This window comes from Equus przewalskii, chromosome 1 (assembly GCF_037783145.1).
Source record: "Equus przewalskii isolate Varuska chromosome 1, EquPr2, whole genome shotgun sequence".
Taxonomy (NCBI): Eukaryota; Metazoa; Chordata; class Mammalia; order Perissodactyla; family Equidae; genus Equus; species Equus przewalskii.
The window spans coordinates 122,637,409-122,665,040 of NC_091831.1; the positions used below are offsets into that span (position 1 = coordinate 122,637,409).

General features: G+C 38.3%; 1 protein-coding gene across 2 annotated transcripts in view; it reads left to right on the top strand.

The window, feature by feature from the left end:
• Positions 1–479: 479 nt before the first annotated feature.
• UACA (uveal autoantigen with coiled-coil domains and ankyrin repeats) overlaps positions 480–27,632 on the top strand; it is an 82,282-nt gene continuing 55,129 nt past the window's right edge. Inside the window, exon 1 of one of the 2 annotated variants that reach the window (XM_070621937.1) lies at positions 480–552. Coding sequence is in view for 1 of the 2 variants with exons in the window: in XM_008523903.2 (XP_008522125.2) it covers positions 962–1,039 (78 nt within the window). In the remaining variant the exon portion in view is untranslated. Of the gene's footprint in view, positions 553–750; positions 1,040–27,632 lie in introns of those variants that run through there. The other variant, XM_008523903.2, reaches the window with a different exon arrangement.

Below are 27,632 nucleotides of genomic sequence, written 5' to 3' on the forward strand. Positions count from 1 at the left end.
GCCCAGAACTTTAACACCTAGGCCATCAGGGCTGGCTCCATGATATTTTTTTTCTTTTACAACTTTTTGAATCATTTTGGCTATGTGGGTCATTTTTTATTGATGGCAAAAGTCCCCTCCGCCTCCCCCATTCCATCTCCTTCCTCCCAAAGCAGTGGGTTCTTCACTCAACAAATAATTATTGAGCACCTAACATGAGCTTTGATTTACTATAACGTCTTTCAAAGTCTGTTCTTAACTGTATGTTCTGTACAACCAGCACCTTATTCCTTACAGAGGCTGCTGCTGTTTGTTTCTGGAGTTTCTGAGGCGAACAGTAGTTTCCAGGTATTGGGATTTGTATAGTAAAACGTCAGCAGATGGAAGGGAAGTTGCTCTTGAAAGCCAGTGTGTGTCCAGGTAACCACAAATTCTTTCAGGAACCAGACGGAAGGAAGGGGACTTTACTTGGGGAAAAGGCACGTGGGTGGGAAGAGGAGGGGAGTCGGAGAAGCTAGAGCTGGCGTAGGCTGGATCCCGTGCTCTCTGTAGACCTGGGGCTCCATCAGCCAGGTAGGCGGGCGCCGGTGGCCTAGAGCCTGGCTCTCGCGTCTTTTCACGCCGCTCGCGCCCACCTTCGCCGCTCCCCAGCAAAAGTTCCAAAGTTTTCCTCCAGCAGGGAGAGGAAGGGTGTTATTAAGTTTGAAAGGGAAGTCCCTCCCCCTTCCAGGATTCCGATTGGCCGGGGCCTGCCCCACCCCCGCCAGGGCCGCGGGCGGATTGGCTGCGGGAGGGGAGCCCCGCCGCAGGCTCGCAGCCGTCGGCGGCCCGGGGCCCCCAGGTGGCAGGTGGGGCCGGGACCGCCCGCTCCGCCGCCCCCTCCTCCGCGCGCTCGCAGCCCGCAGACTTTAAGGTTCGCGCGCGGGTCCGTGGCGCCGCGCTGCGCCGCGCCTGCTGGGAGCGGGACTGCCAGCGCTTGGCCATGAAGAGCCTCAAGTCGCGCCTGAGGAGGCAGGACGCGCCCGGGCCCGCGTCGTCCAGCGCCGCCGCCGCCAGCGCGGTGAGTCCTGTGCGCGTCCCGGGCCCCCGGCGCTCCCCTCCCGCGCGCCGCGGAGTCCTCCTCGGCTTTCCCTCAGCCCGTCCGGCTCCGCCGGCCGCGGCGACTTCAGGCCGGGGCTCCGCGGCGGCCCCGAGACCCTGGGGACCCTCTCCGCGCCGCCCCAGGGCCTCGACGGCCCCTTCCCCGCCGCTCACCCGCAGGTCTCCGGGCTCCTGGCGCTGCGGGGCTGACTCGCTCGCCTTCTCCTTTCCGGCTTTCTGGGGGTATGCTCCCCGCCCGGGGCCAGCCGCCGCCCCCCACGCGCCCCCGGCCCGCGCGGCCGCAGCGGGGGCCGAGCCTCGTCGTCCCGGTGCGCAGGGCAGCGGACGCGGCGCCCCCGCCCGGCTCCCGACCTTCTGTGGGTCCGAGCCTCGCAGCGTTGAGCGCGGCCGGGCTGGGTGCACGTCGTGGGCCGGCCGATGTCGCCGTGTCCCCGGGGAAGTTTGATTTCTGAGATGGGGTGTAGCTGAGACAAAGCCCCAGATGAGTGGTGACCCTGGAAGTGCTGGCGGAACTGGGGAGGTGGTCGTCCTCTTGGGCCGTGTAGGGCTCCCCTGTGGCAGCGAGCCGTCGGCGCTCAGCTGCAGCCCGGCCGCGGGGTGCGCGCCGAGGAGCTCTCGGGCCGCGCTCTGGTTGGCAGGAGGACCGAAATCTGGAGACGCAGCCTGACTGCGAACGTTGGGATTTAGATAATTTGGAAGTTAGAAGAATGACCAATCATCAAGATTCTATATTATTAAATAAACGTTATTTAAAAAGTCTTGAAGAGTCAGAAACGTCAAGAAGATGTAGTGCTCAAACCGCTCAGTTGCCCATTTGGAGTACTTAAGACGGACCTTTATAATTTTACCAAATGATTATATGCTGTTTATGAGAATACTAATTAATCTCCTTTTGCTTTTGAGTTAATTCAGAATTGTGCCTTTCTCTCCACCTGACTATTTCTAGGAGGATTTTACTTGGACTTAAAGGAAATTGTGACAAAACTAGGCTCTTTAATACCCAATTAAAAAAAAGAGCGGGGGGATAGCTTCAGGTGGCATGATGTTTAATGATTTGATGTTTAATAAAGCATGACATTTTTTATATGCTCATAGAAGGAGAGATTGCTTTGTTTCACATTTTTAAAAATAATAATTGGCAGAAATGTCATTTAGTGATGTTAGAGGTCGCTATAGTTGAGTTAAAGAATCAGCTTCTTTCTAGTGCAGATTGGCTTTTCAGCTTTAAAGATAGACTTTTCTAGGTTTATTTGCTATGTTTTCCCCCGTTGTGTTTACTCTAAGGACTCACGTCGCTCTTGGAGGTTTATACATGTTAAGTTTATCCTGTTTTCTAGAAAAGCAAAGCATTTAGTTATTAATGGTATTATCAGATGACAGTTTGCATTTTATGCATTTGGAACATGAAGTGTGTCTCTGAGCTTAAATCTTTAGCACTCACTAAACTGAGCAGTCTATTTTTCTTAAAATAAAGGCATAAAAATGGAGAAAAATACATAGAACCTATTTGCTTAGAAAAAGTGAACATCTCTCAGTTTAAGTTAAATATTGGAATAAGTTTTGTAAAATATTTAAATGAAAATAAATGAGTGTGATGACTAACAAAACCAAAGTAAGCATTGATAGAATAAAATCAATGTACAGGAGAAAGAGATTCCTTCTGCTTTTCAGTCTATAAATCATAATCCCTCATGTCATGGTTGGTCACATGTGTACGGATTGTTATGATTGAGCATCTTTTTTTTCTTCAAAAATATTTAAATTTTTATTTATTTGCTTTTGATTAGATAATGTAGCACATGGTTTAATATTTGAAAAGAAGAGAAATATTTACAGCAGAAGTCCCTCTCCCACCTGTGTCCTTCAGCTACCCTGCCCCCGCTCCTTAGAGGTCACTGGTGGGGTCAGTTTCTTTCATGCCCCTCCAGAGAGAGTTTAGCTTATACAGGCAAATGTGAATATAAATTCACCCTTTATAGATATGATAGCACACTGTACTTGCTGTTCCATATCTTTTTTTAACTGTAAATAACCCATTCAGAGCATCCCCATTCAAATCTTTTGCTATAATATACAGTGCTGTGATGAATAAGTCTGTATATATTTCAAGTGTGTGTATGTGTGTACACTTGTAGGATCAATTCCTAACAGTGGAATTGCTGGGTTAAAGAATACATGGGTTTGTCATTTTGAAGAATGTTGTTAAATTTCCTTCCGTGCATCATGTGTGTGTATGTATATATATATATACACACACATTTGGTGAGGAAGATTGGCCCTGAGCTAACATCTGTGCCCATCTTCCTCTGTTTTGTATGTGGGAGGCTGCCACAGCATGGCTTGAGGAGCGGTGCCTGGGTCCAGAGCCTGGGGTTCAAACCTGCCAACTGGGCCCTGAAGTGGAGCATGTGAACTCAACCACTTTGCCACCCAGCTGGCCCCTCTTTTCATACTTTTAAGAGTCCCTTGCATCTTCTTTTCTGTGAACAGTTTATCCTTTCCATTTTTCTGAGTTGTTGATTTTTTTCCTAGTCATCTTTATATACTTTATGTCAGGGATATTAGCCCTTTTAATTTGAATAGTATTTTTTCTTAACTGATTATTTGTCTTATGACTTTGTTTATGGTGGCTTTTGCTATGCAGAAAGTGGTTATTTTCATACAATTGAGTTTATCCACTTTTTCTTTTGTGGCTTTTAGGTTTACGTTACATCCTGGCCTTTCCACTCTGCAATATTAAGCAAAAAAAAAATCCCCCTAGTTTCTTCTAGCTTTTTTATTTGTTTCATTATTTTACATTTAAGTCTTTGATCTGTATAGAATTTATTATGGTGTAATAATAATATTTTTTTCTGCCCCCCCCTCATCACTACCTAATTTGAATCTTAAAGCATTCATTTAATTATCATGGAAGTAATCACAATTTGCTCTGCACAACTTTGATTAAAAAAAATTTTTTTTTTAAAGATTGGCACCTGAGCTAACAACTGTTGCCAATCTTCTTTATTTCCCCTGCTTTTTTCACCCTCTAAATCCCCCCAGTACGTAGTGGTATATTTCAGTTGTGGGTCCTTCTAGTTGTGGCATGTGGGACGCTGCCTCAACATGACCTGATGAGCGGTGCCATGTCGGCACCCAGGATCTGAACCCTGGGCCGCCGAAGCGAAGTGCGAGAACTTAAGCACTTGGTCACGGGCTGACCCCCTAAAAAATTTTTCAAATGTGTATTTCATATATATTTTTCTTCATGTAAATACGTGAAGTGTATCTCTTAAGCTTATTTATCTGGAGACACATTAGAAATAGACTTAGGTATGTAAATGTCTTATAATATGTGAACTATAACATGTTAGCTTAACGTGCAAATTATAATTACATGCAGATTATGTACAGAAAAAAAGTCACTTAAAATTTTCTGAATAGTACCATAGTTATAAATATGCCATTGAGTTTAGAGTTCACTAAACAGAGGTGTGTTTATGCACATATAAATGTAGTTCACATTTATAAATTGGGGGTAAAATACACTTAAGAGTCCTTTACTAGCTAAATCTGGAGATAGCTGCATCTTTTAATCATAAAATAAGATAATTTTTGTTGTTACGTTTATTTTTAATTACTAAGTTGAAGCTTCAGATTTCTGAAAGGAGTAACTAAGTGACTATAAATGCTATTTCAGATCTAGCCAATTATGTGTATAGTCACCTAATTATATGTACATTTATAAGTACGGAAAGAATAGGTTTGTTCCATTTTCACCTAGTTCAGATTGCCTACAATTTGAGTAATTAAAATTAGGGGACTGGGGCCGGCCCTGGTGGCCTAGTGGTTACATTTGGCCCACTCTGCTTCGGTGGCTGGTTAGGTTCCCAGGTGTGGACCTACCACTAGTCCATCAGCAGCCGTGCTGTGATGGTGGCTCATGTACAAAAAATAGAGGAAGATTTGCAACAGATGTTAGCTAAGGGCAAATCTTCCTCAGCAAAATATAAAATAAAATAAAGTAATATTAAGGGACCATAATTCCAGAACTAGTAGTAGTACTGCCATCCAATATTGTAAACAGACATTTTGGAAGGGGTTTCCACTTTAAATTGCACCTATGCTCAACGTTTGTCGTGGAGTAAATTCTTGATTGTTAAAGTAATCTCTAATCTGGGAAGTTCTGCAGGGATTATTTTTGCTGCCCTTTCTCTTGGCTACTCTTAGAATGGGGAAATGAATTTTGTAAATCAGTAACCAAATATGTCCTAAAGCATCTTGTTAATGTCTCAGTACCCTGAAAAAATACTGGTATTTCTAAAAGAATTTAGAGTTACAAATATAGCAACTGAAAAAAATCTTCAAAAAACTTCTTTTGGTTCCCAATGAAAATAGAAATTTGAGATGTTTAGAGAGCATAAAGGATTAAATATGATTTTGTTTTATTTGTGATTTTGAGAATGAGGGCTTTGTGTTTTCCACTCAGGGATTTGGGTGTGTTTGAAAAGATGTTAATGTTATTATTATTATTATTACAATGATTTTGGGGTAATGTGAATAATTAAGATCACAAATTGTTACGTTTAGTTTAAACTCCGAATACTTAATTGAGCACTGTTTACTCATTTTCATTAAAGATGCCAACCTTTAATTGAAAATGCTTACCTTCATTAAAGCTTTATTCAGATAGTTTTCTAGGGTTATCCCTGTGTTGTATTTCCTGTGGTTCTTGAAGAAAGATCACAGTAAAGAAGCCTTCTTTTTGTACTTTTGGATTTCAACCCAGGTCATCATGCTGATTTGAATTGGTGAGTTTTATTGTGCTACCAAAGCAGCAAGGTTGAGTTGCTTTGGTATGTCTTTTGGTACATAATGAGTCCGAGAACCTAAATGATGAGTAGTTAAGGATTTTAATTACTTCTTTTAATAAGAGTGAAGTAATGATTGTGTATCTTTATTGTGCATCATACACATTTTTCAAATTTAAAATTATTCAAGAATTGGACCTTGCTCAACAGTTGCCTTATTTAGGTTGGAAAATATTTATGGAACTCATAGTTAGGCTCAAGAATGAATAAATAATTAGGTCCCTTTGGAAGAAATGGATAATTCCAGGTTGGGAGTAGAAAATGTGCAAGGTGAGCCTGGAATCCTTTATCATGCTAGAAAGCAAGGAGGATGTCAAAGATTAAGACTCGGGAGCCAACTTTAAGAGGCTCGCACTTGATCTGTGATGGGACAGTTTGATCATCAATAATAATTTGCCAGTGGACTGAAATCTTTAAATCCATGAGTTCATAATAATGATTGCAACAACAACAAAAAGAAACTTGTCACTTTTGGAGGATGCTGGGGAACTGATGTATTGTTTTAAGATCCAGAAAATAAAGAGAAAGAATGAAACATGCTTTTCCTCAGAGTAATCAAATATTCGATAAGGGGAAGTTTCTTTCATAGAAGGTATTTTATCCCAGCTAATAGATAAAGAAAGGACGACAGAATTAGTGTATTAGAATTTTACAGTTCCTAATGAATTAATGGATCTAGAGTCTAGACAGTGATGATCAGGGGCTACTAATGTCTCAGAAAGAAAGACAGCCAGACATAATTTGTCTCTTGATGGATATATTCATTATTGCATACTAATAGTCTTGCCAAAGGAAGCAAACCTGAATATGATAGGCTTCTAGATCTAACCACCGTTTTACAGAAAATACAGAGGAAAGAGGAATGTGGGGATGCAATAGCAAAATTCTTGTCGTGGGAAACCAGAACAAATGGCCTGGTTCTTCAAAAATAAGTTATAAGAAGGAAAAAATGGAGGAGAAATCTAGAGATTAAAGGAGATTTAGGAGATGCATTAACCAGTCACAAAGGTAGACTTCATTTAGACCCTGATTAAATAATTGTAAAAAAGTAAAAGTTTATAAGACATTTGAGGAAAAGTAAACACCAACTGAATATGTGATGATAGTATACAATTATTATTTAAAAAGATTTAAATGTGACAATAGTAGCAATGTGGTTATGTTTAAAAAGAGTTTTTATCTTTCAGAGAAATGTTTAGAAGCATACTATTTACAGATGAAGTGATATGAAAAGTCTGGGATTTGCTTAAATTATCTGTTGTTAGGTGGGTGGGAGAAGTAAGTGGGGAGTATAGTTGATATAGGATTGGTCATGAATTAATAATTGTTGTAGCTGGGTAGGTCATGATGCTATTTTATTTACTTTTGTGATACTATTGTATTTTGTATATGTTCGAAAATTTCTTTAATAAAGAAAGATCAAGTCATAGCCTTCAAGAATTTTAAGATTAGTTGATATTCATCACCTCACGCAATCAGGTTTTAATTGAAAAAAAAGTAAAATTAGGTTTTAATTAAAAAACAATTTTAAGAGAGCTAGACCTAAAATAATGCTAATATAGTATGTTAAGAGCCATAATAGAAGTATATAATAAAATACTTTGGGAACACAGATGTGTGGGGTAGAGTCAGGGAAAAAGGTAGAAAGATGAAGCTTGAGCCTGGGTCAGAACGACAGTTTGCAGGGTTTTCCAAGGAAAAGAACAGCGAGTGCAATGGTGTTGAGCTGTGAAATTATATACATATATATTCATACTGCACTGAGGGAGCATCAGGTCTGGAGACAAGTTTGGTGTTACGGTAGGGGCTGGCGCAGATGAGGTATAGACAAGAATTTCACTGAAAGAACGGAGTCAGACAGTGGTAGTTAGGGAGATATAGTCAAAGGAAAGTTTTTCTTTTGTTTTTTTAACTTGTCAAGAAATTGAAAATTCAATTCAAGTTTAAACCATTGTTTAGAGAGAACTCTGACTGGAGGCGGTAAAGTTTCATCTTCAGAAATTATTCTATTAGTGAGTTATTAAGTTTATCCTTCTTCTTTTCCCTTTTCCGCTAGAGTTAGCTAATAGCCAGCAAAATTTCGTTCTCATCAGCCCTGTTTAACTTATAGTTGTATTGCAGGTGAAGAAATCTAGATCCCAGAATATTAGATTTAAGCATTATAGCATGTATTCTCTGTTTCGTCTCTGTCATATGGAAGCCTTTACTGTCCTGTTATAGATTAGGCAAACATTTGTCTGTCCTGACACCTAAGAGATGTAAGAAATTGTTGAAAATTTCCACCTCCATGAGCTTATTCATGCAAGGGAAGTCAAATTGATTTCTGTAGGGAATTTGCCTAAAAATGGATAGTTGAAATGCACTTCCTGAAATTACACATAGAATGATAGGATAATATATGCATATTGCCTCATTTTCCTAAATCATAAAACAATTGAGAACTTTATTTAGTTTTTCTCTTCTAGGCTTAAAAATAGAGCATAAAAACACAGAGTAAATTCACTTGTTTGTAGTCACAAAAACAGTTTTCTGGGTTGGATTTTTTTCATTTTTGGGAATCCTTATTGACATTGACTAATTTATTTCCAAATGGTATAGTCTCCAAAATGATGTGCAAAAAGGTAAGCTGATATAGTTGAGTGACTAAAGCTCTGGCAAAGGATGGGATGTGATGAGCAGTAATTGTATAATCGCATCAGACCTGGCACTTGCCCTTGAGAGAGAGAGTAGGTGTATGACTGAACTAGGTAGGATAAATGCCAGTCTATTGTTTTAAAAATCTTTTTCCCCCCCATAAAAGTCATACATGTTCACTGTAGAAAACAAAATGTAGTTGAAGATAAAGAATAAACCAAGTCACCCGTAATGCTATGTACCATGCCTTAAACAACTGGTTATGCTCTTTTAAACATTCCGTACTGCTCCTTTGTTATTCAGTTAGCATTGAATTACCTTGATGCCACAGTAATGATATATGTATAATTTTTTGAATCATATTTGATTCTAATAAACTTTGTATTTAAAATGATAAGTAGTTTGAGATGATTTGAGCAGATATAAATGTCCCATTAGGAATACTCAGTAAATGCTACTGATTTACTTAAAAAGAAATTACTTATAAGGACTCCAAATGCCAATAGCCGGTATTTATTGAGCATATGTGTCATAGGCATTGTTCTGGGACTTAATTCACTTAATCCTCACAGCAACCCTAAGAAGTGGGTACCAGTATTGCCATCATTTTACAGATGAACTTAAATAATTTACCTGCCCAGGGTGCCCTACCTAGTAAGTAGAGAGCCAGGTAGCCTGACTGTGGTGGAAGCCATGTCCTTAACCACTGTGAACTGATGTAATTTCAAATCTGAAGCTATAGGATTTGTATCTTAAGCCATACACCAAAAAAATTGGAGCGGGAGGTATATAGGAGGAAGGAAAGCCTTTTATGGTAAGTCTCAAAACCCATTTGTAGCCCTTCCAGCAGTATATAAAATTGTTGCATTCCCTACACTTTTCCAATAATGGATACTATTATTTAAAACATATTTGTCAACCCAATAGAAAAAAATTATTGCTTTAATCTGTATTCTTGATTTCTAGGGAGTGTGAAAATATTTCTGTGTTTATTGCCACTTTTAATTCTTGTTTTAGGAATTGTCTCTTCGTGCTTTTTGACCATTTTTTCTGTGAATGCCTCCTTGTTGTGTTGATCTTTAAGAGCTTTATATCTTTACTTTTGCTCCTTGGCTGATTGTAGCTTTGCGAGTAATGTATCTCTCACTGTAGTTGTGTTTCTGTCACCTTTCCTTATAGTTCAGACAGTTTTTATTTTATGTACTTTTGTGATCATTGATATGTTAAGGTTCTTGGCTCTTTTATATTCATTGTAGAGTGTAACTAATTTGTCCCATTATAACTTTTGTCTTGAATTCTACATTGTTTGTCATATTGTCCCTTTTGCCTTTTTGCTTTTGTGTGTGTGTTTATGTTCACCAATATATTATCCTATCATCTTTGATTCTAGATATTTAGGAAGACGTTTGGGTGGAGTAAGTCCTGAGAATCCAGCAGAGCTAAAAATTGTTGGTATACGCTTTTTGGGGGGATGATATGTTTTTAATATTGACCTTATTGATATGTTATAAAGGTTTGACATTACCTCAGTAGTAAAGTTTTCCCTTTCAGATGCACAGATATTTTTTAAAAATCTCAATGACTTTTGGTTAATTTTTTTCTTACCAGATTGTGACATTATTAAAGAGAGGAAAAGGGGGAAGGACATATGTATCATGCTTTCTAAACTAAAAAATTGAGTGTAAAATTTTTCTTCTAGCTTGTTTTGCTATTCCATGGTTTTCTCATCTGCAGGGTACTTACCCTGTGCAGAGGCTGGGATACTTGGAAAATGCGTCTCAGTGGGTCTAGTGAGGCCAGCGCACTCTGATCCTTTCAGCTGTGGATGTGAGGAATAGCCCACAAACACTTGCTGATTGACATGTGAGAGGTCTTTTTAATGGGAGATCTTTTTTATAGATGATGCACCTCTATTTTTTTTGGCTATTAGACTCTTTGAAAATTAACATTTTATATTTTAAATAAGTACTTTATGAAATATAAACAGCATTCATAGCAATGGATAAGTAGATAAATGTGGAAAAAGGAGTGTTTTCTCAGCCTTAGAAAAGGCAAATGTGGGCCAAACAATTTCCATTGATAGCTCCTGAAAGCGTGCCTGGAGCAGTGTGCAGTGTGAAGGGTGGGTAACGTGTTAATGTCTCAGGGTCAAGCTCCATGGCCTGGGCCACTTGGGCTGGAATCGTGTTGCTCCCAGTAACTGGCTTTGTGACCTTAGGCAAGTTACTTAAATATATTTGTTTCCTCATTTGGAAAATGGGGGTAATAATTGTAGTTAAGAACTCAGTAAATGTTAGTTCTTGTTATTACTAACTGAAAAATCCTACCAGAGGTCATTTCATTTTTGTCCTTTTTAACCAGATGAACAGCAGTCTTCCCTGATCTTTTCCTTTCCAATTAATTACATGCCCTCGCAGGCTTTTATATAACTTAGATCTTCAAAAGATCATGTGCTCTAGCCTTCTGCCCAAGGGAGATAAGTGGTGTCTCTATTTTTCATTTATTAAAAAAATATTTGTTGAGGGCCTGGCCTTAGTAGTAGGGGATGAGAAAAAGCGGAAAAGAGGAAGATGAGGCTCAAAGTGTGTGTGGGAGTTCTATAAAGAGATAGTAATATAAAGTAATAACTCCTGGGATAGAGGAATATACAAGGTGCTGATCCAGTCTGAGGCTGAGTCAGTGTAGGTTTTTTGCAGGATGAGCTGCTGCTGCCGCCTTTTTTTTTTTTTCCTCAATTGAGGTGAGATTCACATAACATAAAATTAATCATCTTAATGTGAACAAATCAGTGGCATTTAGTATTTTCACAATGTTGTGTAACCACCATCTCTGTCTAGTTACAAAACATTTCCATCACCCCGGAGGGAAACCCTCTATCCATTAGCCAGTTGCTTCCCACCTCCCCTTCCCCTGCTCCTGACAACTGGTCCACAGAGTGAGCTGCTTAATCTGAAGCTTAATAGAAGTGTGTAGAAGTGATCCAGGAAAGGATGAAATTCCTTTCAGAGGGAACAGCAAGAGCAAAGACCTGGAGAGGAGAAATGCCGTAGAGTTGGGGGAGGGGGCAGTTGGATTGTCAGCTCAGCTTTGGTGGATCCTAGAATAATAGGCAAGGGGATTGAATGGGAGGTAGGCAGGAGGGGTTTGGGGCTAAATCTTGGAATGGCTTAAAATATACTGTGTTTTAAGGGTGGTGGACTTTGCTCTGTGTGTTCAGAAGTGGGGAATCACATGATTAAATGTGTTTTAGCTGGGTTACTGTGGTAGCTCTGTTCACAGTGGATTTGAGGGGGTCTAGCCTCAAGGCAGGCAGATTGGTTATGAGGCTGCTGCAATGATATGGGCAAGAATTAGTGAAGGCCTGAATCATTACAATGCTGGACGGGATGGAGAGGAGGGCACCTGAGACGGAGAGAAGTTGTGACTTGTTGAAGTCACACACAGTCAACAGACAAATGGTCAGAGCCCCTGCCTGATAGCCCTGACCTAGTCCCATTAAGACCCTGGGCTTGTTGCACAGTGCAGAATGTGCAGGCCCTCACTGGAGGTAATTACATTCTAAGGGCATGAGAGAACACTGTTTACATCTTCTGTAGGCTAGCAACTTAACTTTGTTTTATAGTGCACTTATTTATTCAGGCATACCTTGTTTTATTGCACGTTGCTTTATTGCACTTCACAGATACTGTGTTTTTTACAAATTGAAGGTTTGTGGCAACACTGCTTTGAGCAAGTCTGTCCGTGCAGTTTTTCTGACAGCATTTGCTCACTTTGTGTCTCTCTGTCACATTTTTGTAATTCTTGCAATATTTCAAACTCTTTCATTATTATTGTATTTGTTATGGTGGTCTGTTATCAGTGATCTTTGATGTCACTACTATAATTGTTTTGGGATGCCACAAACCACGCCCAAATAAGATAGTGAACCTAATAGATAAAGGTTTTGTATGTTCTCACTGCTCCATCGACTAGCTATTCCCAGGTCTGTCTCTTTCCTGGGGCCTCCCAATTCCCTGAGACAACACAATGTTGAAATTAGGAAAATTAATAACCCTACAATGGCCTCCAAGTGTTCAAGTGAAAGGAAGAGTTGCACATCTCTCACTTTATATCAGAAGCTGGAAATGATTAAACGTAGTGAGGAAAGCTTGTTGAAAGCTGAGATAGGCTGAAAGCTAGGCCTCTTGCATCGATTAGCCAAGTTGTGAATGCAAAGGAAAAGTTTTTGAAGGAAATTAAAAGTACTGCTCCAGTGAACGCATGAATGATAAGAAAGTGAAACAGCCTTATTGCTGATAGAAAGTTTTAGTGGTCTGGATAGAAGATCAAACCAGCCACAACATTCCCGTAAGCCAAAGGCTAATCCAGAGCAAAGCCCTAACTCTCTCCAATCCTATGAAGGCTGAGAGAGGTGAGGAAGCTGCAGAAGAAAGGCCTGAAGCTAGCAGAGGTTGGTTCACGAGGTTTAAGGGAAGGAGCCGTCTCCATGACATAAACGTGCAGGGGGAGCAGCAGGTGCTGACAGAAGCTGCAGCAAGTTCTCCAGAGGATCCAGCTGAGATCATTCATGAAGGGGCTACACTGAACAACAGATTTTCAGTGTAGACGAAATAGCTTTCTGTTGGAAGAAGATGCCGTCTAGGACTTTCATAGCAAGAGAGGAGAAGTCAATGCCTGGCTTCAAAGGACAGGCTGACACTCTTGTTGGAGGCTAATGCAGCTGGCTACTTTAAGGTGAAGTCATTGCTTGTTTACCATACCAAAAATCGTAGGGCCCTTAAGAATTATGCTAAATCTCCTCTGTGCTCTGTAAATGGAACAACAGAGCCTGGAAGACAACATATCTGTTTACAGCATGGTTTACTGAATATTTTAAAGCTACTTTTGAGACCCACAGCTCAGAAAAAAAGATTCCTTTCATAATATTACTGCCCATTGACAATGCACCTGGTCACCCGAGAGCTCTGATAGAGATGTAGAATGAGATTAATATTGTTTTCATGCCTGCTAACACAGCATCCATTCTGCAGCTCACAGATCAAGAGTAATTTCGACTTTTGAGTCCTGTTATTTAAGAAATACATTTGTAAGGCTATGGCTCTGTAGATAGTAATTCCTCTGATGGATCTGGGCAAAGTCAATCAAAAACCTTCTGGAAAGGATTCACCATTCTAGTTGCCAAGAAGAACATTTGTGATTCACGGGAAGAAAACAAAATATTAACATTAACAGGAGATTGGAAGAAATTGATTCCAACTCTTGTGGATGGCTTTGAGGGGTTCAAGACTTCAGTGGAGGAAGTAACTGCAGATGTGGTGGAATTAGGAACAGAACTAGAATTAGAAGTGGAGCCTGAAGATGTGACTGAATTCCTGCAATTTCATGATAAAACTTTAATGGATGAAGAGTTGCTTATGAATGAGCAAAGAAAGTGGTTTCTTGGGTTGGAATCTGTTCCTGGTGAAGATGCTGTGAAGACTGTTGAAATGACAACAAAGGATATAGAAAATTATGTAAACTTCATTGATAACAGTGTTAGGGTTTGAGACGACCTCAATTTTGAAAAAAGATCTACGGGTAAAATATTATCAAACAGCATCACGTGCTTTAGGGAAATCGTTTGTGAAAAGGAGTAACTCAATGTGGCAAACTTCATTGTTGTCTTATTTTAAGAAATTGTCACAGCCACCTTTAGCAACCACCACCCTGATCAGTCAGCAGCCATCAACACTGAGGTAAGACCCTCTACCAGCAAAAAAATTATAACTCGCTGAAAGCTCACATGATGGTTAGCATTTTTTAGCAATAAAGTATTTTTAAATTAAGTTATGAACATTGAGTTTTTAGACATAATGCTATATTGCACACTGAATAGACTGCAGTATAGTGTAAATGTAACTTTTATATACGCAGCGAAAACGAAAAGTTCGTGTGACTCACTTTATTGCGATATTTGCTTTATTGTGGTGTTCTGGAGCTGGACCTGTGCTATCTCCGAGGTATGCCTGTAATCAATTTGGATGGATAGCTCAATGTTTTGATCATATTGTTTCAAAAATACTTTTGGAAGTTTAACTTACTATAGTAATAATCATTGTAAGCATAGATTTTTAGCAGATACCTAATATGTTTTCTCCAACTTTTTATAAAAAAATTGAAACATACATAAAATTAGAATAGCACAATGAAGCGGGATCCAGCTGCTCCTACTTAGATTCAAAAGTTAACATTCTGCTGTATTTGCTTTATCTATATATGTATGCTTATATAAAGATATGTATTTATTATACACATTTTTCACTGAACTTTTGAAAGTAAGTTTCAGACATTATATCTTATGTTTAAATGCTGTAGCATCCATCACTTAAGAATAAGACATCTTACTTATCTTTAATATAATAGAGATATTTTAAACTCTAACTTTTATTTGTAGACGAGGAAACTTAGGCATTATATGACTTATAAGGATGAAGCAGAGTTGCAAGAAATACTGTTTTCTAGTTCATCAGACTCCTTTATTTACATTGTACATGATAACACTATGTCTCAAACTTAAGTAATATTAACCCATTATCTTGATGATTTTTGTCACATCCATGAAACCCTCCTGCTAATTGTTAATATTCTTTTAAAATGACTCACTTAAAAAACTTAAATATCAGTATATTTATTTAGAAGGGAAACTGTATGAAGGACAGGAAGAAAAGGAGGTTCTCGTGGTCCTCTGAGGTACAGAAATGATCTCTTTGTGATGAGCATCTCTAGGAAAGGAGCAGTAGTAAAGGGGTGGGGCAGGTGGGAAGAGAACGTTGGTGTGCAAGCAGGTGGCTGCAGGCAATGAGTACCTGCACTCTGCTGGTCCTGACACTAGGTTGGGTCAGGGACCAGGGCTTTGGTATTGTCTCCTGTGAAGCCTTTTGCTTCTTTTATTTTCTTACTCCATGTTCCAGGCCCCACTGCTACACCTGTACCTGCTGCAGGCTGATATTGACTGATCTGGAACCTTAGAAGGAACTGTCACCCACATTTGTCCTTGTGCCAGTGGGGTCTAACACCTGCGTAATGGTTAACAGACCGCACTTTGAGAGATGCTCAATTTCAGTATTCTGCCACTAAGTGAATACTTTCCTGTGTATGGATTGATTTTTTTTTTAACTTTCCTTTATAGTTAAGAATGATAATTTATTGAAGTTCTTAATTATTATTTGGTCATTTAAATTAGAGAATGCACATTTTTAAAAGTCAGCAAATATTCTTTAAGTATTCACTGTATGCCAGGCACTGTGTTGCCGAGAGAACATAAAAAAATTCAATGTATATTCAAGATTCTTTGAGTTTATTTTTCTTCTGTTTCTTTTCTCTAAATTTAAAAATCACCTGAAATTATATTTAGGAACATAACAATACCATTTTTGAATAGTATATAGGTTATTGAAATATTCAGAATAGCTTATATGAGTGTGTAAATTAAATTATTTGTGTTCAGTATTTTATTTGGCTACTAAATAAGTATTCTAGTTTAGAATTTAGATACATGGCCATTTATGTTCCTGTATTAGGGTTTTTGTTTCTTATATTGGTTTATTTCATCAGGATTTTTATAAAAATCAATGTTTTTCTTTAACATTAATTGTTCTATTATTTTACTTTTTCCTGTGTAAGTAGAAGGAAAAATGTGATGCAATTTTAAAAGCATTTTCTTTCATTTAGTGTTAATACCATTTAAGCAGAGATATTCTATAGACAAAAGATCAGGAATGACAAGATGTCAGAAAATCTTGGTTTGAGTCCAGGCACTGCTATTGAAAGCTCTGTGATCTCGGGCAAATCACTTCGTCTCAGTAAGTTTCAATTCTTCCTCTTGTAAAATGGTGATAATACCACTTGCCTGTCTACCCTACCGGAGATTTTAGGTACTAAAAAGAATGAAAACATTTTGGAAGCTATAGAACAATATAAATAGAAATTTAAGCAATTGTTGTTATTTATCAGTTAAACCGTTACATTAGTTTTTGTTAGGTGTGCCTAAAATTGTACTGGTCAGGTTCTGAAAATACAGAAAATGTTGCTTTCATCTTTATGAGGTGAAGAGTAAAGTTTATTTATTTATTTTTTTAAGATTTTATTTTTTCCTTTTTCTCCCCAAAGCCCCCTGGTACATAGTTGTGTATTCTTCGTTGTGGGTTCTTCTAGTTGTGGCATGTGGGACGCTGCCTCAGCGTGGTCTGACGAGCAGTGCCATGTCCGCGACCAGGATTCGAACCAACGAAACACTGGGCCGCCTGCAGCGGAGCACGCGAACTTAACCACTCGGCCACGGGGCCAGCCCCTAAAGTTTATTTTTTATACGTAGAATGACAAGGTCTTCTGAAATTCTGATTTGAGTTGCTTTTTGTATTGATTGCATGAGTGGAGAATAAGCAGAGTACAACTTTTGTTTTTGCACAAAGGAGTTTTGAGTTGGTTACCTAATTAAAGTGCAGTTGAGATGGAAAAATCCTATGTAAGGTGACAAAATACATGTTTTTTCCCCATTAAATTTGTTATCAAGGCGTAGCACAGTGAATGAGAATCTGAGATTTAGTGTTTTGCAAGCTGTGGAAATCATTACGCTTGTGCATTTGATAAAGAGTTGAAGCTATGGTGAGTATTTTATATTATGACTGTTAGGAGCTTCTCATTCCATGGTATCGCTCATAGCTATTAATGTACTCTTTCTACTGGTTAGTACCAATAGGAAGAATCGTGGCTTCTTTTGCTGGAAACACGTCTTTGGAATTCTGTTGTCAGAGACTCCATCTATTTGTATATATTCCATCGTATAAGAGAGTATACGTTGAGAGTAAACACATCAGCAAAATTCAGTTCCACTAATATTTGGCAGACTTTTTTTTTTTGTCTGAACACTTTTATTGTCTTCCTTCATTTTCTTCTGTCCTAGGAACTCCTAGGAACTGTTATCCAGCCCCCTTGTGGATTGCTCCACCTTGGATCCAGTATCACCTATTGGCAGGCTATTGGTAGTTTTTAGCCCATAAGTAGCTGAGATTTAGAAAGAGTTCTCTTGTCTGTCTAGGAGAGTGAGGTTCCTATAGGATAACAAACATATTTATGGTCTATTCACTGTACTTTCAACAAATATTTATTTAAATATTATGTGTTTACCATGTGCCAGGTTCTTTTCTTTTCTTTTCTTTCTTCTTCGTTTTTGTTTTTTTTTTTTTTTGCTAGATTTGTGTGGTGGAAATGGAGACTATCTTATACCAAATTCACTTACTGAATTTCTCTAGGAAGCCCTGCCAACCTGATTCCGGGGTTATATCCTTAGTCCTAGTTTTCCTCAATGAACTTTGGGTGGAATAATATGTATTTAAGCTAGTTTTTCATTTGACCCATGTTCCTCCTTTAATCTTTATATGTAGAATCAAACTGGAGTTTTGTGCTGTGGAAATTGTCACTGATTTCAGAGTTCTTTGCTTCTGGTTTTCCCAAGCATTATGATTTGGTACTGAAATGGCAGTAACCTTTATGACCACTTTCAATGCTTCATTCTTCCCTAAATGTCCAGCCTCTTTTTGTGACTAGAAAAAGTCAACCCCAAAAGAGGTGACAATTTTGCAAAAACATGTCTTTTTTTAAACTAGGAGAAATTTCAGCTCCCTTTTTGATTAACTAATTTTGACATTCATATAATTTTCTTTCTGAGTTTTAAAATAACCTTACATTTTGTTTCCTTAATGTGGTTAAATGTTAGATTTTTAACATTTTAGGATCAGAAAGGTCCTTACCTAGTCCATGGCTAGATGGCCTTTAAGCTTTTCAACTACAACCCACAGATAGAAATACATTTTTCTATTGTGATGCAGAGGTGTGGTAGGCAGAATTCTAGAAATAGGCCCCCATGATTTCTTCCCCTAGTCCCCTGGACTGTAAATGTGATGAGATAATATGCCCATTATTATGTTATGTTATATGCAAATGAGATTTTACACATGTAACTTAAGGTTACTAATCACTTGATTTTGAGTTAGCCAAAAGGGGAATTATCCAGGTGGACCTATTCTGATTACATGAGCCCTTTAAGAACAGATTTTTCTCTGGCTCATAGCAGAATTGGAAGCCAGAGGGATTTGAAGGACAAAAAGGACTTGTCATGTTTTTCTGGCTTGAGGATGGATGGGGCCATGTGCAAAGGTATATGAGTACCCTTAAGGAACTGAGAGAGAGGCTCTGGGCTGACAGCCACCAAGGAAACAGGGACCTCAGTCCTACAGCTGCAAGAAACTGAATTCTGCCAACAACCTGAATGATCATGGGAGCAAATTCTTCCCCACATAAGAGCACAGCCTGGCTGGCACCTTGATTTTGGCCTTGAGAGACCCTAAGCAAAGAACCCAGTTGGCCCCACCTGGACTTCCGACTTAAAGAACTAAGCCTCTAAGTTTGTAGTAATTTTTTACACAGCAGCAGAAAACTAATATGCAAGACTATTTTGCAACCATATCGAGAAATTCTGTGGAAGAAATGGAAATCTTTTTTTTTTTTTCTTTTTTTAAAGGGGAGGGGCAGGGCAGGCAGCCTGGGCTTCACAAAGGGATATTTGAACTGAGTTTTAAGGTCAACCAGAATTCCGAGTTTGTTTTTTTTTTTTAAAGATTGGCGCGTGAGCTAACATCTGTTGCTGATCCTTTTTTTTTCCTTCTTCTTCTCCCCAAAGCCCCCAGTACATAGTTGTATATTCTAGCTGTAGGTCCTTCTGGTTCTGCTATGTGGGACCCCACCTCAGCATGGCCTGATGAGCGGTACTAGGTTCACGCCCAAGATCTGAACCAGCGAAATCCTGGGTTGCTGAAGTGGAGTGCATGAACTTAACCATGGAGGTGGCCCCAGAAATGGAAATCTTCTAAGTGAAAAAATCTGAATAAAAAATATAGGTACAACCTGATAATAGTCATAGAAAACATTAACATGGGAAAAGACCAGCAGGGGATATACAAAGATGATAGTAATTATGAATTATGAAATTTTTATTTTCCATTTCTTTGTTATGGTATTACTTTTCATAATTAAAATAGATTTATATTAGTATAATTTATAATAAACTTATTTATGTAAACTAAGAACTTAATTTTATTAGGGAATTTATTACTGGGAACATGCAAATTCATAGGCCTGAAAGACTTTTGCTGGCAAGTGTTACATGTGAAAAACTTCTGAATGTTTTCCCTAATTTTTCTTAAATACTCAATATTATCATTATGATAACTGGTAGTAACAACCTGTAGATAATAAACTGAAAACCCTATATTCCTTAACATTCACCATGTCACTAATTTGCTGAGGAAATAGCTTTTGCTGTCCTGTGTTGACGAGGAGAAGCAGAGGCCTGCACATTTTTTGAAAAGAGATTCTGTGTAGAGGTCTAGGAGTGGCCGTTGGAAAAGTAGATTTAAAGTTGCTTATTATGGCCTTAAAAATGTGAAAGAACTTGTGCCTGTTATTACTTGTCTTCAAGACACTTTAAGTAATTTAGCCTTATTAAAGAACTTTCTTGCAAGGGGTCCTGTAAGTTAAGCTTTATTAATCAGCTTTTTCTATACACACGGTGAGGAAATAGGACAGCAGGTCTCCTAATTGCTGAGATCTAATCGCATTCCTGCTGTTAAACTGTTTTGATGGCGTGGGAAAGGGTGAGTCACAAAGAAGGAAGGAACTGCACTTAGGACCCATTATAAAGACTTTTGGGTGTGGCGGTGTGTTTGGGTGTACTTGTAAGACAAATGAAGTGTCTCATTTAATGCAAGGAGGCTATCATGTCGGCGTTTTTTTTGTTGGTTCTAACCTATAAGATAAACTTTCCTGTGTCTGCTCCTGAAGATACCCCTTAAAGAGGACAATAACTAGAGAAGGAATACTATCGAGTTGTGAAGATGAAATCTCTCCTGTAGTTACTTTTGTATGAAACTGATTTATTAAAACTAACATTCCTAACCACATAGTATACTGTTGCTTTTCAATGTTCCTGGGTGGCAACATTCATTTGGTTATTTAGCAATAATTGGAAAAAATGACTAAAATGATAACATTTCCATTGAAATGTGAATATACATGCTTAAAAATTGTAAACCACTTTTAAACACAAGGCCAATTTTGTAAAGGACAGAGTTTTGGAAGTTTCCTGGAATGCCCCTCTTTTCCACCTTCAACAGTCTCAAAACTTTCGAGAGTTCCAATGGTATGCTTGTAGGTGACTCTTTCTTTCCGCTGGGCCTCCCTTGTTCCCTGTTTGGTACCATCACTCTAGCAGACTAGGCAGGTCCAGTGGTTTTTTGAGCAGACACAGAGATGAAGATGAGAAGGGTGTAAGTGCCGAGGCTTAGTACAAGGCAGACCTTGGGGATGTGGAAATTAGGGTGCTTTTTGTTGTTGAGTGCAATTCCTGCTGGATTGGAGATGATATTAAAACAGCAGGTGTTTGGCTCATTTGCAGCCCTGAGAGTGAAGTCAGTCTGTCCTTAAATTTGGTACCCTAAGCACTTCGCTCCCCTCGCCCTGGTCCCAGCCCTGCTCATTGGTGCATCACTGGGTTAGCGACTTACCCCATTTTCTTTTCTTTTCTCTGAAGGGGAAACTTTATTTTTGCCCAGAGAATCCAGAATGAGGGTCTTTAAATTGGTTCTTGTATCTATGACTTCACTTGGCCAGTGCTATCACAGATTTGTATATGAAGTGAGTTAGAGAATATTTTTGTTTACAAAGATCACAAGGTTTGAATTATATATCCATGTTAGTAACATACGTATTGTGAAAACAGTTTAGATCAATAAATACTTCATGACTGTGACTGCTAGGTTTTTTTTTAATTGTCCAGGGAATATTCTGATTTATTTTTTCCCTCCTTTTTTATTAATACTTTCTATTCCTGTAATTGGTTACAGAGGCTTTCTTTGGTGTGTTTCACATTTGCAATTGGTATTAGAGTGAGAGGTGGAATTGGGAGGTACATTGCTGTTGTCATGAAATGGGAAGAGAGGAGGATTGGACATGAACTGTAGCTTTGAGACAGAATTTTATATGTGGAGATTGGGAGAGAAATAACACAATGATTGATTGGTCTATTTTAAATAAATAAATAAAAATCAATCTGGGACTTATATATGCACCACATATCAAATTCTTGAACCAATAGTATTAATTTAGTTTAACTTCAGACGCAATTATCTTCTTTCATGTTGACTTCAAAAATCTGGTAATATTTTTGATTAAATTATATGTTAGCAGGAATCTAAGTATTATCAATGGAATTTTGAATTTTAAGTATGTAAACTCTTAAGAATTTGGTATACATCTTACATATCTATAAGTAAAGTTTGCATTCTAGAATTAGTTGAATAGCCTTTTTAAAGTAAAAGTTTATATTGGCTGGAATAAGACCAAGTTGTTTTTACCTTAATTCATACTTTTATAGCAGTGGCTCTCTACTATGGGCGATTTGGTTCCCTAGGGGACATTTGGCAATGTCTAGAGACATTTTTTGATTGTCACAACTTGAGGGGGTCCTGCTAGTGGGTAGATGCCAGGGTGCTGCTAAACATCCTACAGCGCGCAGGACAGAGTAGCAAAGAATAGAAAAAGAGTAGCAAAGAGTATGCTTCTAAGCTAATGAGAAAATCAATGCTGTGTACAGTTTTTCCAGTTTCCTCTGTGCCGCTCATCTATTATATATCTTGTAACTGTTTGAATTAAAAGTTTTGTTAGGGGAGACCCAATTCCTTGTTGTGGGGGGAAGGCCTTTGTCACCTTGATAATTGCACCTCAGGCTTGTTTAAGCAGAAACTCAATCTTGATTAGATTTGAAGATGCTGAGTTACACTGAAAGTTCACTGAGGTATTAAGTGTCATCTTGATAATGTATAAGGAGAAGTAAATAGCTGACTAGTGGGCTGGATACTTCAGTCCAGTCTTTCCCCATAAGGAAGCAAGTTTATCAGAAGCTTGCTTGGTGACGGTAGCATTGGAAGAATGGGAGGGAATGATACAGTTCAGCTGTTTAAAGCCATGATGTTTCGATGACTTGGTGTACCTGTCATCTTCCTTGGATTGTTCCTGTATGGTCAGTGCCAGAATTCCTGAAAACTTTCCCTCTTACTGCACCTCTGCTCTCATCGGGCACATTCGTAGGTACTTCAGTTGTGCCCCTAGTCTTGGTTTCTATTGCTTGGTTGACTGATAATGTAGGAAATATATTGCTGAGTCAGATCGCAGTCCATCCACCTCCATGGAGAATGTGGCAAATTAAGAGATTTATCACCAGAGGTCCTTCCTAAAGTTGGAAGGAAGTTGTGAAAGTTGAAAGATTTCCTTTTCAAACAGGGAGGAGACAGGTTTACCAGAAATTGTTGGCTACCTCCTTTCATAACCATTAACAGCAAATGTTCCCTGTGGCAATTAAAATGACTACACTTTTCTTCCATTTTTGACTACTGCTTTATCCTTAGGAACCAGGGAGGTCTGTGGACATTCTTGGTCAAAAGGAAAGAGCACTAAGATTGATTTATTCCTATTTGCCATGGGAGTGGCCACATTATAATGCTAAGTATTTATCATTCTTGGGCTGGATGACCCCAAGAGCTTGATTCTATTATATATATATGAGATATATTTTAAAATTTCCTTTAACATAACAAGGGAAGAAATTAATTTTTAGATTTTCTATACATCATAATGCCGCTTATGGGGAAAAAATAACAATTTCTATTTTGGAGTCATAAGATTTGCTAAAAAAAATCTATTAAATAAAGGTAACTCTATCAAATAAAAATTGGAAACTAAGAGATGCATTGCAAATCTTATTGCTTTCTTTGCTTGGGGCTTTCCAGATCTCCTTTTGTTTTGGCTTGGTGTAAATGAATAGAGGAAAGGCCATTTGGGGTCAAAATTTTCTATATGTTTGGGAATGCTTACTATGTAAAGCATAAGTTTATAACAAGTTCACACTCTTTAAGGCAGTTGTAGGTATGCCTTGGTTTGAAACAGTGTGGTATAGCTACTTCCCAAAGAAACCGTGAAGCACACCTTTTAGCTGGTTATTGTTAGCTCTAATTCATTTACCACAGATTTGCTTGAAAAGCAAAACTCTCTAGTACAGTATCAAACACTCAGTTTCAGAGAAATTTTCAGTTGAATATTTGTTACAGAAAGCAAACCACACACACATTAAAATTTTTTAAAATTTAAATCAGATGTTAAAGGACTATCATGTATTTGGGTTTCTGTGCTCTTAAAGATTCTTCTCTTTGAAGGGCACAGATTTTCCTGTGAGTGTGTGTGTTAATGATATTTCTGTGTATTATTTTGTATCAGACTTTATGAACACTAGCTAGCCTGAAAAGCAATACAAAGCAAAATGTTTGTAGTTATTTTACATTTATTTGGCCACCTTTTGTCTGAAATAGTCAGGTTTAGAAAGAATTCTTTAATTTCAGTAGTTGTGAATTTCAGATTATTCAGTCACTCAACAGATATTTAAGTGCCTGCTCCATGCAGACGAGTGGCTAGGTTGTGAGGATACAGTATACTCCCTGCTCTTGAGGAACCTGTAGACAGACACATGGGGGAGACAATGTAACACTGCCAACACATTTAAATATAAAGCGACTGCTCTATGGAATAAACTCTATGAAGGAGAGCTGTACCAGAATATACAATAGGAAAGGCCTGACATGGTCTGGAAAGTCAGAGAATTTCTCTGAAAAAGTTGAGCTGAGATCTGAAAAAATGAGTCATTATTAAGTAATACAGAGGAAGGGAATGTTCTTCCCAGGTACCCTGTGAGTCTTAGAGGTCAGGTTAAGGATTTTGATCTTGAGAGCAATAGGAAGTTATTAAAAGAGTGTAAGTACAGTAAGTTTACATTTTAGAAGTTACTTTATTTGACTTTGATAGCTATATAGTAATTCTTCAGTAGTTGTGCTGTCCAGCCACAACTCAGAATCTTGGTGGTGGTGGGGGTGGTGGTGGTAGTAGCAGTAATACTTAACTGACGTTTATTTGTATTTATTCTGTGTCAGCACTTTGGAGCATACCCAAAGTATAAATATATTAACTCTAATTCTTATAATTATTGAGATAGTTGATAATAGCCTCATTTTACAGATGAGGAAACTGAAGCCCAGAAGGAGTAAGTAATTCTACCAAAGTCATTAGCAAATAAATGATCAAGATGGGAACTTGGTCCAGGTTTTTCTGGTGCCAAATCCCTGTTGGCTAATAGGAGTTCACTCAAAAATTGTCCGTTGTACAACTTTTGGCCAAATTGTACCTTCAGACAGATTCTTAAAGATGTTTTCAGTAATGATAAATTAGTGCTTCTATGAGTTTGGTTTTTCAAACCAAATTGAATAATAATAAAAAAGCTTCTCTTAATTGCCAGCAGAGGGAGCCAGAAAGATGGATATTTTAATAAGCTTTGGAATTCTCTGAGTTAGGAATATTCATTCATAAGCAATTCTCATGAACTCATATTAAGATTAATAGTTTAAATGAAATATATATATAGTATATTCTCATTTTGATTTAAAAGTAAATTTGTCTGAAATGGTGTTTCATCAGGTATTGCAAAGAAATCTGGAAAGGCATATAATAAAATAGAAAATTATTGTTATCTCTTAATGGTGGTTTTGCTAGATTGTCTTTTCCTCCTTTTTTTTGAATACTTATTAGTCTTGTCTAATTTTTCTACTATGAATATGTATTATATAATAAAAAATAACTCATTTCTGGTTTATATGAGCCATGTAAGGGCTATTAAATGGTTTATAAAGTATTAAAAATGTTTGTTCTTTTAGTTTAAAATGCATCACGCATCATTTTAATGCATTGTTAATTTGCTTGGGAAGTCTTTTTCGTATTGACAAGGTAAATTTGGGCCATCGTTTATCTGAATCTTTAAAATTCTGAATTACTATAGTCTAAATTTAAGAAAATTTATTGAGTAGAAATAAAAGATGTATTGTTTTAGATTCTTGGTTGCCCCGTTAATAATGTTTTAGAGTATAAAAGAAAAAATTCACTATGAATAATATATTTAACAGGATTCAGACTTAGAGCTGAATTCATGGTATCAGCTTTCTCTTGCATCTATCTTATAGAGTTGGTAAATAATATAAAATCAAGTTATCACTTTTATGGAATGATTACTAAGTAATCTCTAGGTTTTTTTTGACAGCATGGTATAGAAAAAAATTGAAGTTTAGATTTAGATAGTCTTGGGCCAGCCCTGGTGGCCTAGTGGTTAAGTTTGGCATGCTCTGCTTTGGGGGCCCGGGTTCGGTTCCCAGGTGCGGACCTATACCACTTGTCTGTCAGTGGCTATGCTGTGGCAGTGGCTCACATACAAAAAAGAGGAAGATTGGCAATGGCAGTGGATGCTAGCTCAGGATGAATCTTCCTCAGCAGAAAAAAAAGAAAAGAATTAGTCTTGAATTTGAATTTTAACTCTGTCACTTGGTAACTATTTAATTTTGGCAAGTTACTGAACTTTCTCTTCATATGGAAAATGAAGATGGTAATAAAAGTCTGTTTTTTTTTTAATATTAAGCACTTTTTTTTTTAAGATTTTATTTTTCCTCTTTCTCCCCAAAATGCCCCTGGTACTTAGTTGTATATTTTAGTCGTGGGTCCTTCTAGTTTTGGCACATGGGATGCTGCCTCAGCATGGCTTAGATGAGTGGTGCCATGTCAGCGCCCAGGATCCGAACTGGCAAAACCCTGGGCCGCCCAAGTGGAGTGCAAGAACTTAACCCCTTAGCCACGGGGCTGGCCCCCAAAAGTCTGTTTTGATTATAGTCAAGGACTATGTGAAGTATGCGTGAAGTGTTGATTATTAATAATAAATATTAATTTATCAGGTTTGCAACTTTAGTTTTATTTTTGCCACCGCCTTACTTCCAGCAAGTAAACTGAACTGATTTATCCTTTATGAATCTATATTTACCCATATCCATAGCTGCTGTAGAAACATAGATCCTTCACTAACTATACTCATCTACAACCATAGGCATCTCACACTATATTCAGCTATCAAAATAATAGCAGTGCATCTCATAATTCCTTCTCTTTTTACCTTTTAATTTGATTTCTGTATAATCAACTTTATGTCAGAAACAACCTCCAAATCTTGGTGGCTTATAATAACATTACATGTAGACTTTAGGCTGCCCATGCAGAATGGCTGTACTCCATGTGTTTTCATTCTAAGACCTAGACTGAAGGTGCAGGCTCTATCTGGACTGCCATTTGCAAGATAGTGAGAACTCAGAGGGCTGGCTGAAACTTGTGATACCTTGTAAAGCTTCTGCTCAGGTGTGGAGTGCTTCATGACTGCCAAAGCATGTCACATGACTAGGCTCAAAGTCAGTGAGACACAGGGACAAATATTCTTCCCACAGGAAGCACAGACAAGGTATAAATCAATGGGCAGGAATGTATGAGCCTCTTCCAAAGGTGGGAGTGGTAAATGGTAATATAATCTACCACAATCTGTCCTCTTGGTCACAAATGTTAACTTTCTTTCCTTTTACATACAAAATATATTTACCCTTCCTCAAGGAAAATACCTCAGGAATTTTTTCAGTCACATTAGTCTTAAAGTCTAGAACCTCCTTAAAATTTCTACATCGTTTATGTATGTAGATTTTCTTAATCCAGAGACCAGTTATCTTCTACCCTCCATCTCCCCAACGTGCAGTGGTGGAACATGGATAGGATATCTACAGTAAACATTGCTGTTGAGGATGGGGAAGAATTGAGGCACACATCAATCGCTGGTCCCTAACAGTTGTGAAAATCTTGTTGGGTAAATGTAATGAGGGCTCCTTTTCTTGGCACTAGGGGATGTTTCTTGATTAGGCCCTGGTTTTGCTCTGGGTGTAGCTCTCCAGTCCATTGTTTTCCATGGCTCTTGGCTGTGCCCTCCATGAGGTGTTTCCTTTAATATATCATTCCTGTCCATATTGGAACAGATTATTGGAGGGTATGCCCTTCTTGGCTGGGGAATAAGGTAAGAGT